We start from the raw sequence: 13,497 nt of genomic DNA, 5'->3' as shown, positions 1-13,497 counted from the left end.
TTGGAGCCTCTCTCTGCCCTACACACACACACAGACAGGCACGCACGGTGTAAATGGGTTGTCACACACGCAGAACCGCTGCTGGTTCCCAAAGTCCCCCCAGCCTGCTCAGCCCTCCTCTAGCCTGAAGCCGCAGACCATGGACTATATGCTTGGAGCCGGGATGCGTTTTATTCACAGCCGCTTCGCCTTCTGCAATTTCACCCGGTGAGTAGGTTTGATTTCGCGTTCAGGTGGCTTGCTTCCAACAGGAGGAACCCCAAAAACAGCAGGGAGAAATAAAAAGAAAAAATAAATTAAGAAAAGTTTTGCTTCCCCTTGTTCCCCAACGGGCGGGCTCCACTTTCTAAACTCGAAGGAATTAGGAAGCACCAGTTTTCTGCTCACGTTCATTCCCAGCCCCCGCGCTCGGCGCTGATTGCAGCGCGCACCGCAGCACCGCTTCCAGAGTCACCGTTCCGCTGCTTATTCATCACATTTTATTCATGTTTCCATCAGGCACGGTACCTGCTCCATTCCCCGGTTAACCCCTGCAGACGTGGGCGCTGGGAGGGCTCAGTGTGCCGAGGGAAGGAAAGGACAGGATTGCTGCTGGCTGAGACAGCCGGGAGCATCCTGGGGAATGTCTGGGAACCTGCGGGGGGAGATCAGCTGGAAAAGTTCATTGCTCTCCCTCATCCCCTGAAGAACTTTCACGGGATTGGGGGTAGGGAAGGATTCTTCAGGAGGCATAAGAAAGGATTTCCAGATCTCCAGCCCTGTCGCATGTGCTGGGAGGGGGTAGTGGCCAGGCAGGGGGGGCCGGGCAGCAGCGGGGTCGGCGGCCGGGGCTTCTGTCCTGCTGCTGCCAGGACTTCTGTCCAGCCTCTGCAGCCGCTCGCTCCTTGCCCTTTCCTCACTTCTCAATCCCACTGCACCTTATTTCATTTATCACTATTTTCTGGCATACCTGTATTTTTTGCTGGCCAAAAATTGGCTCCTGAGGAGCGCAGGGAAATGTACGCCCACCTATATGTACCTGAAGTATAGATGGTAGAGCTCTTGAATCAAGTAAGGGCTACTTTGAGAGAAAAAGAGAGAACAAACAAGGGAAATAAACACATTACATTAAAAAAAAAAAGGACAAGTGCCCTCAGAGTGCTATTTGTGGTTGATACTTCCAGGATTTCAGTGTGTCTAATTAGCGGCAGAGATCCTCCCACGGTCAATAGCAGAAGGCAGGGAGGAAACATGCTATGTCTGGGCTCCGTGTAACTCTTTCATTTGGGTGCAGGATAAGTGTGTGCGTGTGTGTCTGTGTGTGAGCGGTCATGTCTCCAAAGCAGAACCTGCAGAGATCACCAGGAAGGTGCTCGAGGCTTGCAGGCAGGTAGAGATGCCAGGGAGAAATAACAAGATCTGAATTTATTGCCTGGTGGCATGCAGAAGACGGGAAAGACCAATTCAATGCCAGAGTGTGCTCCCCCCTTGTTCTTCCCTCCACCCTTCTCTCCCCGCCCTGCTGCCTCCCGCTTCGGCCGCCAGATTGCTGGCTGCTGTCTGGAAAGGAGTAGTGAAAAAGCCCTTCAAGCATGGGATCCAAAATTCACCCTTCCTCCAGCGCCTCTCTTCTCCCACCATGCCTACTTATCTCCTTCCAGCTCAGCATCCTTCTCCGGGAGACTCCAGCAGGTTTTTCCCATTCCTGCTGACTTGCACCTCTATCCCCACCTCCTCTTCCTGCCCCGGACCTTTCCATAACTGAGGCGATGAACCAAATCCCAAACATTTCCCCTGAATTCCCCGCCTCTGGCGCCGCTGCTGCCGGGATGCTCCCGCATCAGGCTGCTCAGGAAAGTTTCCGTGCAGTCATATCCCCCTTCCCTCCCTAGGTAGGGAGTGCATTTCAAAACCTCTACCTGATTTTTAATCTTCCCCCTCCACCCCCCTAAACCTTTAATAAAGAAAGAAAACCCCAAAACAAACCAGCAAGTCCTGAGGGATTTCTGTTATAGTGGGAATAGCTCAGCCAGTGAGCATCGCCGTGCCGTGCTGCTTAAATGTTACCGCTCTGCAGAAGAGATTTATGTGCCCATCAGTGGAATATTTCCCGGGTTTAAGAGCGCTCGATTTTCCCTCTGCTGACGGGGATGGGAGACGGTAAGGCACAGGATGAGGGCAGTGGAGTTGTTTGGCTCGTAGGCACTGTGACGGTGTAAAACGGTGTCTGGGCAGCAAAAATGACACAGGTTGGACCGGGTGGCATTTCTGTACTCAGTGGAAGGCGAGGGGATGCACATCAATCCCTTTGCATACAGCATCAAATAAATCAATGCAATTAACATAGGCTTAATGGACGATTGCAACAAGCGAGAGTCAGGCGTGGTAAACAGGGAATATTCCCACTCCCCTTGATTTCCAGCATTCAGCACCCCCAGCCCAGGGATATCTCCTTCTCACACGGGGCTGGATGACTCAGAAAAATACCCCAGGAATAATGGGCAGCAGCCGGGAGGATTTTGCTTTGCCATAGTTGCTTTTTGTACAGTACCTTGGCGGTGTTGAAATACCTCCCGAGCCCCGCGGCCCATTCCTGACAGAACGCTCCCAAACATCTCTCTTCCCTGTATTTAGATGCCCAGACTCCCTGCTTGCCCGTGTCTGGCTTCACTGCCAATGATTACTCCATCTCCCCTGAAGCTGCGTGGATCTGGGACTCCCTTTTGGCCGGGAGTTCATGTCCCCATTTCCCACACTGGCGGTGGCAGACGGACACCCAGGGAGGTGGCCCTGGCACAGGGAACACCTTTAAGGGTCCAGCCTGCCTCCTCATCCTCCCGGGCTTCATCTGCCCCGCTTCTCCGCTTGTCCTGGGGCAGGTCCCGGGGGAAGGAAGGGCTGGGAAGGTGACACGGCGGAGGTCGGGGAGACCACGCCGGCAGCAGGAGGGGATGCTCCGGCTCCGGAGCCGGGGGTGGCAGCGCCTGTCGCGGCTGCGGGACCCCCGGCTCGCCCCTCCTCATCCTCAGCAGCTAAAGGCAGCTCGTTTTGAGGGGAAAAGAGAAAACACCCCCTTCTCCAGGGAGAGGTGCCGCCAGCCCGTGCGGCAGAGGGAGCAGAGGCTTTACCGCAAAGGGTTAATGCGGGGCTGCGGGGTGCTCCGGGCTGGAGTCCTGTGTGCGCCTCTGAGATGCACCAGCCAATCCTGGAGACAGCAGCGTGAACTAGATGTAGCATGCTGGAAGGAGGGAGGTGAAGAAAATAGGGTGTAAACTGTCAGCGCACACCGCGAGGCGGACCCGCTCCTTGGGCTGCAATTTCTCAGAGACTTAGAGAGCATCATGCATTTAAAAAGGTAAGGGCTTTGTTACCGACAGTCTGTCTCATGATTCACTGCCGGATTCAAGTGCGTTTTCTGTGTGGCTTTCATTTAGTGATAAATTGTGTAGCGCAGAGTGGGGAGAAAGTGGAATGTGGCATGATTTACTGCTCGGGAGCCGTTTGGAAAGGCTACGTCAGCTTCGAGTTGTAATGATTTCATGTAGAGATTGAGCAAGTGAATGCATGTGAAGTGAAGTGAATTCATGACTGGCAGAAAAATGTAATGCATGTGATAAGAGAAGGCTGTTCTGTTGTAGCAGCAAAATCAGTTACGGATCCATATGAAATGAAGGCTAGTGGGAGATAGACCTGATTTTGAGAAAATGTAGAGTAATTCAGATTCATGTATCTGACAAACAAGTCTGTCAGATAAAACCAAAAATAACTTCATTCTTAGAAAAAAACCCCCCATGTTTATTAAGTACAACATCACAAAAGAATGCTATAAAAAGGAGTGAAGTCAGAACCTTACAGAGTCTGTATGTGCAGAGATGAGTGACTCTGACACATTAAGTGTACAGAGATAAAGCTAGAGTGGCCCTGCTAACATTTACAGGATATAAGAAATAACTTCAGAGGAGCAATCCATTTAGATATCAGACTTCACAGACTGCTGCCATTGCTCAACCCCTTCCCTACAAGGAGTTACTCATTTTAAATAGGTGCTCTATCAGCTTTACCACAGGACCAGCTTTGGGAACAGAAACATTTGACTGGATCTCTTCCTCTCTGTATCTAAGCATAGCAACAGACCCTCAGTCTCAGATGCTGTTGCAGTGCTAATCAGCAGAGTTCCATCCAGAAACTACCTACAAATTCTTGCCTCCAAGCATTTCTCTCTCTAAGACGTGTATAATTTAAGCAGGGGAGGAATAAAAAAAAGATCTGTGATATTTTCTGTAAGCTGATCCACCTCCAGTGAGAGCAAACCTCCCCAACAGATGCTGAGTTCACAGGAGTTGTGTTTTGGGTGCTTGTTCATGAAATGCTGAAACCCTGTGAGTGAAAACGAGAACTAAGAAACATGAAAACAAGCAGCTGAATGTTTTTACAGAGCTCAGTGCAGGAGGCAGCATTTGTACAACAAGCCAACAAAACAACTTGAGAATATTCAAGTGATGCAATCCTCCTGTCTTATCCTTTCCTATTTTTTCTACTCCTCTCTGAATGCCTTTGTGAAGATTGAATTACAGAAATCAATTCATTGTTTACACCAACGTGTCTAAAAATTTACTTTTTAGTCGCATAGATTGCAGTGACTTGTCACTCCTCTCAGTCCCAGACAATGATTTATGGGACTCAAATATTTTTACTTCATTTGTATTAATTCAAAATCATATCTGATTGGGATCAGTCTAAGTAATTTCTTGCTTGAGATGCAACACCCGCTGAAAACAAAAGGAAGATCTTTCTACCAGCAAGCTTGCTTCTTCAGCAGTTTTTGAAAATCTAAATGGAAAATTGGACGATTAAAGTACTTACCTAAGTTTTCCTTAGAAGAAAAAGAGTGGTGGAAGATATTAGGTGATAGTTTCTGGAAACATTATTTTCTGGCTCTCAGGCTTACCTAGTGCAGCTCATTCTTAATCCTCCCAAAGCTTCACCTCTCCTCAAAACCAGAAGCAGACATTTTTTTACTCTCCTGAAACACTAGCAACCTCATATGGGAGCAAAATCATCAGAAATACACTTTGACAAACAGAGCCCAAGTGCTCTTTGAGAAAGGTTGCACTGAAGCCACTATCCTGTTAGTAGACTACAGCCAGTCATTTTATGGAAAAGTAATCTAACTTCTTCCTAATCTCATCCTATATCAGTGTAAGAGAACATTTTTAAAAAGTAAATTTGCAGCTACATTCTCTTCATATCGTTGTTTTCCTTTTGCTCAGTATATGTGTGTTCAGTGAGGGCCTGATCTTGGACAATTCAAGGAGATCAGAACATCCCTGTTAACTTCAATAAAAGCAAGATCAATTTCCAAAACACTATTTTGGAACCCAAATAAACTTCAAATTTAGAAGGGGAAAAAGTGAGCATCATGAATTTTCATGCTGCGTACTGAGCAGTGGGAGGCTTTACATATCTTGAGTCAAATATTATTAAAATACTAAAAAATTAAGAATTTGTGACCTGATCTTACATTGACCTAGGCCTCAGTACTTTTTCATCATTGATAAATAAACATTTTTCTGTATGAAGTTAAGGAAGCCCCACTGAGCTGCAGGTAATCAGCACCTTGTGACTGGAGTCATCACCCTGCTGAAAATTGTAGTGTGAATAAATTTGGTCTTCCAGCTTTGAAGTTACTAATTTATATGTACCACAGTTTGTGTGCATACACAAATATGGTTTATACATAGATATAAATATGCATGATATGCACTACATCCCTCCACACCCATGGTCTGTATAATCAGTTTTTGCCCTTGCTCATACCATGGGAATGATTTTTTAGCTCAGTCTCTTTCCTATCCCCCACTGGAAGTCTTCACCTGTTCTGTGTGCCACAAAATAATGCACTGAGGAGTGGGGAGAAGGACACTCTGCCACATCAGAACTTTTCAACTTTAACTAATGAGCCTCTCACAAAGGTCACAGATTTTGTTCCACCTTCAGAAGAAGATTGACCAAGCAATATATATTGTTAGCTAAATTAACACCATTAACTGTAGTGGTTTCTCTTATAATGAGGTGAGATCGTAAGGCTCATGTGTCACATACCTTTACTGTAACAGTTACATTAATGGGGAAAAATTCTGCTGATTTGCAGTAACACCTTCATTGCCACATCCAGCAGCACTGATTAATGAGAAAAGTGGTTTGTAAGGCACTTATTATACATTGGCAAGTAAAGGATGTAAATCTGGGGAGTCAGAGCACTGCTCTATACCCTTAATCCCATATTGTTCATGACTCCTGAGAATACTGTAGGGCTACTTCAGCTCTTTCAGTACTTATAAATCTACTAGAAATAACAAAAACACCTGGTTAACTGAACATGGATGACCACACTGGGGTCAAATGGGATTGTTAAAATCAATTATAAATGTTACTTCTTAGCATTTTCTTTTTTTCCTTTATTTGAAATCTGTTTCTAAGGAGGCTTACCATCACTGGTGAAAAACACTGCTAAATGCTGAAAAGCAGTATAATGGATGGAGGTGGCCCAAGTGTATATTTTTATTTCACCTAAAACATTATTGATCCCTATTCATTAACAATTTGTTGGACAGAGAGAGCTCATATATGTTACAAAAATTTTAATATTGAATAATTCTATATGTTTTGTACTTAATATGCTGCCCTAAAGGTTAGAACTGTTGTAGTTTAGGGCAGAGATGATACCCACCTCTTTTTCTCCAGAACATGTAGCTGCTCAGCATTCCTTGGGTGAATCCCCTGATTCCTTTAGGTCTGTACCAACGTTTCTAAGGAAGATGCTTGTTTAGGTAAAGCAGCACTGTTTATGCAGGTCAAGACTCATCCTGCTGCCAGTCCCTGGAGACTGTGGATTTATTTCACAGAGAGCCATTAGTTGGTGATGTTCTCTTTTTAAGTCACTGCTCCTGTGGGATGTGAATCTGACTCATTGTCTTAAAAAGTAAAAGCTTTCGTTACTACCTAAGTACCCTTTAAGCTCTCTGTTAGCTTGAGTTTATTAGATTGATTCACATTAGTTGACGACATGGTAGTGGCTTTTTTTATTAAACTACTCTTATTTATAAACCAGCTTAACTTCTTCACGCTTGCTTGTCATGGCCAGGCGAAGTCTAGAACATTTTCCTTGTCCTTCTGGAAAAAAATAGGCTATAATAAAGAAAACTGATGATCCTCATATTCAGAGAGACTGCAGTGATCTGTAATTCCTCATAAATAGACTTGTGTCTCTCATTCAGCACTGTGCAGGTACTACTGAAAGTTTAAAGCTCCTCAACATGAGCTTCACAAATTTCTACTAAATAAGAATGTGTTTTTCTATGAGCTACAACAAGAAATAGTGACAATTTCATACTTAGGCAGTTTCAGACCAGGTCATATCTAAATTAAAACAGTAGAGAGATTGCAATTCCTGATGCAAACTCAGACTTTCACTCCTTGTATCATGATGTTCATAAGAAACACATCTTTTAGCAGATGGACTTTTTTCCCTCTCTCTAATTTTGCAATTTCTTCTAATCTTGTCAAAAATCAAGTCTTTAAGCTAGATTTATTTAAGCTTTATTTATTTATTTAAGCTTTTAGTCTTGTCAAAAATCTAGCTTTGGCACTAGATTTATGTGAGATAGCAGGCTGCCCAGTACACATAACATAATTATTACTTGTACAATCAAGCTTTATCCATCCTGAGCTGCAATTAGCCCCAGACTGGTTTGCAGGAGCTTGAATCTTTGCTCAGTCAGCCATAAAGTCCCTACTCTTGCTATAAAAAATTAATAGCTATAACATGAACATTTAAGAGGATCTGGCTACTGCCCATGCAGTAGCTACAGGCTTGGAATGCTGCAGCAAAGGGACTGTGGAAAAATCCTGCAACAGTTTTCAGTAGAATCAGCTCTAGAAAAATGGTCTCTTGAAGCTTCTATGAGTCCTGCCTTGGGAGCTGGCACAACAAATGGTATAAGTTTGTTGTTTTTTTTCCTATTAGAATGAATAGGTTGAAGATGAGGAACCTGAAAGGAATTTTAACCATCCATTTATATCAGCTGAACACCATGTATGCCATCTGTGAAATCAGCTGTAAAATATGCTGTAAGATCTGGAGCACTTTTGTCTGAAAGACATAATAAAAGGGCAAAATAAAAACATTACCACTCTATTAGATATCGTTGTTAAGAAATAAAATATATAAAATAATCCATTCTTCTAGCAAGGCATCCAGAGAAGTGCATTGAAAGAAAAATTTCATGCCATTAGAACTTTATGGATGTTATTCTTAACTACTCATCTAAGTTGTAACTACTAATTTTCACATGGAGAATAAAATAAGGAAGAGTATAAATCCTTTAGCCTTAGCTAAAATTAGAGGGCTCTCTCCCATACCTGACTCAGAGCCTCTAAACTGAGAAAACCATTCTTAGAAATAAAAGAACCACCAACCACATTACTTGTGGATTAGGTCAGGTAATATCTGAGGGGATGGAAGTACATGAATTAGGTTGGATTTTGTGAATATGTCCCCATTGCAATCAGTACAGTACATTGCTATTTTGGCTGTCTTCTTAAGTCCAGAGAACAGCTATACACCATTATTTTTTCCCTTTGTTATTGTACAAACAATATTAGCACTCCAATAACTTCAAAGAAACTTCTATTTTTGCCTGAGACTGACAAATCCTTTCCTCTCCATCCTTTTTCTGAGCATTTCTTGCAAAATGTCCAGGAACAGAAATTTTAAGCAGCAACAAAAATAGCCAGCCACTCTGTTCATGGAATAATCAACTTCCTTTTTATTTTATAACATTTTTGCCATTCAATAATTTGAAAGCATTCTATAAGCATTGCTTGTTTAGGCTTCATGATAGAAACTGTCATGAAAGAAGGTTAAGGCACTTGGCAAGGTTTATACAGCACAATCAAAGTTGTACTTTGAGGTAGCTCAGCTCCAAGTACTCTCCTTCCTCTCTGTAACCTGAATCTTCTTCAGCTCCACAATCTGTTGGCGAGCAAAGTTTCCTCCCACTCCATCCCATTTTAGCCCTTCTGTACTACTAATCAGTTATATTTGGATTTTTCCTCGGGCTTCAAAGCCTCTGGAAGCCAAGCTTGGGTGTACAGTGTGTAAATAGCTGCTTGCTCCTGCTCTAGGTAGTGGCAGCTGTAAGAGCCCTGGGTATTGTATTTTCTGGGAATGTCCTGACGAAGGCAGGAATGATGCACCTGCCTCCATGTTCTCAGAAGGCTAATTTATTACTTTATAATACTATATTATATTAAAGAATACTGTATTATACTATACTAAAGAATACAGAAAAGATACTTAGTAAAATGCTAAAAAGATAATAATAAAAACTTGTGACTCTGGAAAGAGTCTAGACACAGCTTGGTGCCAATTGGCCAAAGACTGAAAACAACTCACACCAGAATCCAATGAAACAATCATCTGTGGGTAAACAATCTCCAAACACATTCCAAAGCAGCAAAACACAGGAGAAGCAAATGAGATAAGAATTGTTTTCCTTTTCTGTGAGGCTTCTCAGCTTCCCTGGAGAAAAATCCTGGAGAAGGGATTTTTTCAGAGAATGTGAATACCACACTTGGGTTTAAAAACTAGTACCAGGATGGATTAAAAGAGGAAAGGGCTGTTTGTTACTCCAGAATGGTTTACTGGATACACCTAATTTACATGTGTCTTAGTATCTTTGTATCCTACTGACACTTAGCTGTCAAATTGGGTCAGAAAACTTGTCTGGGGACTGAGAGTTATGAGTGAAGAGGAGATATGCTGCTGGAATTAGTATGTCATGACTTTACAATGGTCATTTATTACTTAATTTCAGGGGGTAGTTTTCACAAAACCTGAGAAGCAGCTCAATTGCCATTAAAACACACCCAACGAGATTATCAGAGTGGAGAATGCTGGATGATCAGAAATTAAGCATTCATTAAAAAAAAAAAATCCAAGATGGAATCAAGGCTTCTAAATATATGTCTCCTGTTGGGATTTTCTTCCAACTTGAAAGGTCCAGTATGCAAAATTGTATGTCACAGCAATACATGTCAGTCTGTGCTGAGGAAATGCTAGACCAGAATGTCTCCCAAAGCTGTTGTTTTTCTGTAGAGTCACTTCCAAACTTACTCCAAGAGAGCTTGCTCTGATGCCCTTCTAACACTTTTCCTACCATCAGATGCTTTAGCTGAAAATTTTTGGACTATTTGGGAGAATGTTTAGCATAACTTGTGCAATGGAAGAGTGGCTTAAGACTGAAATGTCATGCAGAGTTTTCATGCAGAGGGATTTTGCACATAGGATAGTCCATGTGGACTTGCAAAGATAAAGGTTTCATCCCTACAGACTTCAACCCCAATGGATTTTTATGATTGCAATAGTGCAGTCATCCAGTGTGGAGCAGACTTGAAGCTCAAAGCAGTAGGTTTTCTGTGTCTTGGCACCCTGGATGTTGGTCAGAAACCCAGGGCTTCCAGAAATCAGCTTCATTTCAGCTCCTTGTGTGACAGGTACCTGTTGTCTATCAAGAATTAGGTGCTAGCCCCCATTTAAAGGTGAGGAACTGGAACACAATGAGGACTTGAGTGGATTTTACAAGATCACGTAGTGAAAGGAGAATGGAGAATGGCCTTAAACTGAAAGAGAATAGATTTAGGATTTAGATTGGAAGAAATTCTTCCCTGTGAGGGTGGCACGCGGTGCCCAGAGAAGCTGTGGCTGCTCCTGGAAGTGTCCAAGGCCAGGTTGGATGGGGCTTGGAGCACCCTGGGCTAGTGCAAAGTGTCCCTGCCAATGACAGGGGTGGCACTGCATGAATCTTAAAGGCCCTTCCAACCCAAACCATTCTGTGGCTCAATGATTTCTCCCTTTCAATTATTCACCTCCACAGTCCCATCAGCACCACACAAGTTGGGACTGGAGCTCCTGGAGCCCCTGGTGAGCCTGAGGTGGGTGGAGGACCCTGATAAGCCTGGTCAAGGATATTGAGGCTTTTATGTGCTCTCAAAGCTTTGACAGGTAATATCTTCCCCTCAACGAGCTCCTTGTAGAAACAGATTCACTCATTAAGGCAGAAAGACTGCAATGGCATTTTGGGGATGCTGCTTGACATCATCAGCTAAAACACATAAGGATCCATTTGCACAGGAGGATGAACTTAGATTAACAGATTTAAACAGCGCCTGAGGGAATTTATACATCATGATTTGGGCAGCAAAGGAAAAAATCAGGTCTTTTACAAATATCAGACATTGAAGCAATTACCTCTGCACGCCTGGCAGCCAGCAGATACTCATGGGCTGAGGAGGCCGGCACTTGCTGCACTGGGGAGTGACGAAAAACACATGGGGACATCAGCTGAAGGCTCACAGGCATTTGCAGGAGTAAAATTCTGCAGGGACAGGGCAAATACCAAGGCAGGCTCTGTGGGCAAGGGCTGTAACCCTCAGCAACATTTCAGACAGACCTGAGCACAGCTGCAGAGGTTAGGCTCACATAAATTCTCTCTTTCCATGGAGGCATTTGATGTTTTCTCCACTTCATTTGTTTAAAAAAAAAATTAAAAATCAGACATCTTATTTGTTCTTTATTTTAGCTGTTGAAGACATAGTTACAGGGGCCTTCTCTTTGAGAGGGGAGAAGAAAGCTAAAATCTGGCAGGGCATGAAGCTCTGTTTGAATAAAGAAAAGGTGCTGATTTAGGGTGCCTTTAATCAAAACTGATACCGAGAACTGATACGAAGACTTATTCTTAAGCCTGGAATGTAAAACTCTTCTAAGCTTGTCAGACATAGAATTAATTTCTCCTTTCAGACTTTTTTCCAGATGATTGTAGCTCAGAATGACCACCAGAGAACAAGCTGATTCAATCCCCACCCCTGGAAAACCATGTTGACAATATGACTTGCCTACATGGGTGCCTTCTAATTTTTCTGTAGTGTCACACACTGTCCCCTGCAGCTCATGAGGTCAGATTTGATGGGAGGGAGGCCTCACCATCCTCCTACCCTGGTCCTTCTGAGCAACCTGGGCCACTTGGCATTGGAAGGAACTGAGCTTTGAGACCCCTTCCAACCCAAAGCTCTGTGACCCTGTGATTCAGTGATTCCAATGGCTCAAAAACCCTGTTTCTTTCTCTGTTCTGGGTCTCTTGCTCCTGCCCCAGACATCTGGGGGGACTTCAAGCAGAGCTCATCTCTGTCCAACAGCTGGCTGCAACCACAGGACTGAGCAGCCCACCTCTGTTCACAGGTCCTTTTGCTGTCCTTCAGGAAATTCAGCTTGGGAGATGCTTTTTTTCTGTGGATTTGAGTACCTTCCTTTGGAGAACAGAACCTGTGTGGTGGCTAAGCCCAGAGCAGTGCACAGCTGAGATGCTTTTTGCTCTCCTCTCTAGCTGATACTGATGGCACACCAGCATTAATCCCAAAATTAGAAAATTCCCAGAAATGTTTTGATAATTTTCAACTAACAAACTAACATAAAGTCAGATGCCAAATTTGCAAAGAAGAAAGTTTAAATTCTTTAGCTATGCCTGTGCTATTCAGCCAAGAAACCAGTAGTCCTAAAACACAAGTAGCTATCCCACCCCATGAGATAAAAGAATTGTGAAAAGCAATAAAAGACAGTAGTATCTGCTCTCCATATTTTAAGCAACTGCTGAAAAATACCCTAAAAAGACATACACTCACACCAAATAACTGTAAAAATCTTGCTTATAGTTTCTATATTTTCAAAATCTTTTGCCAAGCAATCATATCTATGAAGCTTTCCTGTTTCATCTTCCCCAAGAGATTTGAGTACCTTCCTTTGGAGAACAGAACCTGTGTGGTGGCTAAGCCTAGAGCAGAGCACACCTGAGATACTTTGTGCTCTCCTCTCTGGCCCTTTCTGCGCTTTTCTCCCACAGCACACTAGCAGCTTCACAGCTGGGCTGTGTGAGAATTCCATGGGCAGGTTCCTCCTCAGGTCTCATTCACTAAAAATTGTTAGCGTGAGAAAAATGGCTCCTTGAAGGAAGAATAAGAATCCCTGATGATAACACAGGAGGTCCTGTGGTGCTTTGCAAAGGTGGGCAATGTGATCATCACACTTCAGACAGGGAACGGAAAGCAGAGACACATGAAGTGATAAACCCAAGGACTTACAGCAGATAAGAGCAATCTCTGAGACACAGACTATTGCTTTATTCTTTATGTAAAATGTCTTTCCATTTTTCAGTGTCAAAATACCTTTGAAAAAAAAAGGTCTGGACTTATCTTGCCTTCTCTGAGTTTCACTGTTTCCCATCTACCTGCAGTAAATAAAATGTTGCTTCTTGCTATTGATTCAAAGTTGTAGCATTCCTGAGAATTTTTTGTAATACCTAGAAAACAAAAGGTTTGCTCCATTCCTGTTTTCCATGATGCGCAATCTAAAAGAAATATGAAGGGTGCTCTGCTACAGCATGTACTGCATTTGATCAAAAGCAG

The 13,497-nt window shown here is 43.4% G+C and overlaps 1 protein-coding gene across 3 annotated transcripts in view; it reads left to right on the top strand.

The window, feature by feature from the left end:
* Positions 1–67: 67 nt before the first annotated feature.
* Positions 68–13,497, top strand: part of LOC102065228 (BMP/retinoic acid-inducible neural-specific protein 3) — a 195,412-nt gene continuing 181,982 nt past the window's right edge. Inside the window, exon 1 of one of the 3 annotated variants that reach the window (XM_005490194.4) lies at positions 68–207. Coding sequence is in view for 1 of the 3 variants with exons in the window: in XM_074546303.1 (XP_074402404.1) it covers positions 140–207 (68 nt within the window). In the remaining 2 variants the exon portion in view is untranslated. Of the gene's footprint in view, positions 208–2,781; positions 3,335–13,497 lie in introns of those variants that run through there. The other 2 variants (XM_074546303.1, XM_005490195.4) reach the window with 2 other exon arrangements.

This window comes from Zonotrichia albicollis, chromosome 8, assembly GCF_047830755.1.
Source record: "Zonotrichia albicollis isolate bZonAlb1 chromosome 8, bZonAlb1.hap1, whole genome shotgun sequence".
In the NCBI taxonomy this organism is placed as follows: Eukaryota; Metazoa; Chordata; class Aves; order Passeriformes; family Passerellidae; genus Zonotrichia; species Zonotrichia albicollis.
The sequence above is the reverse complement of the archived record's forward strand: the minus strand, read 5'-3'. Positions and strand labels throughout refer to the sequence as shown.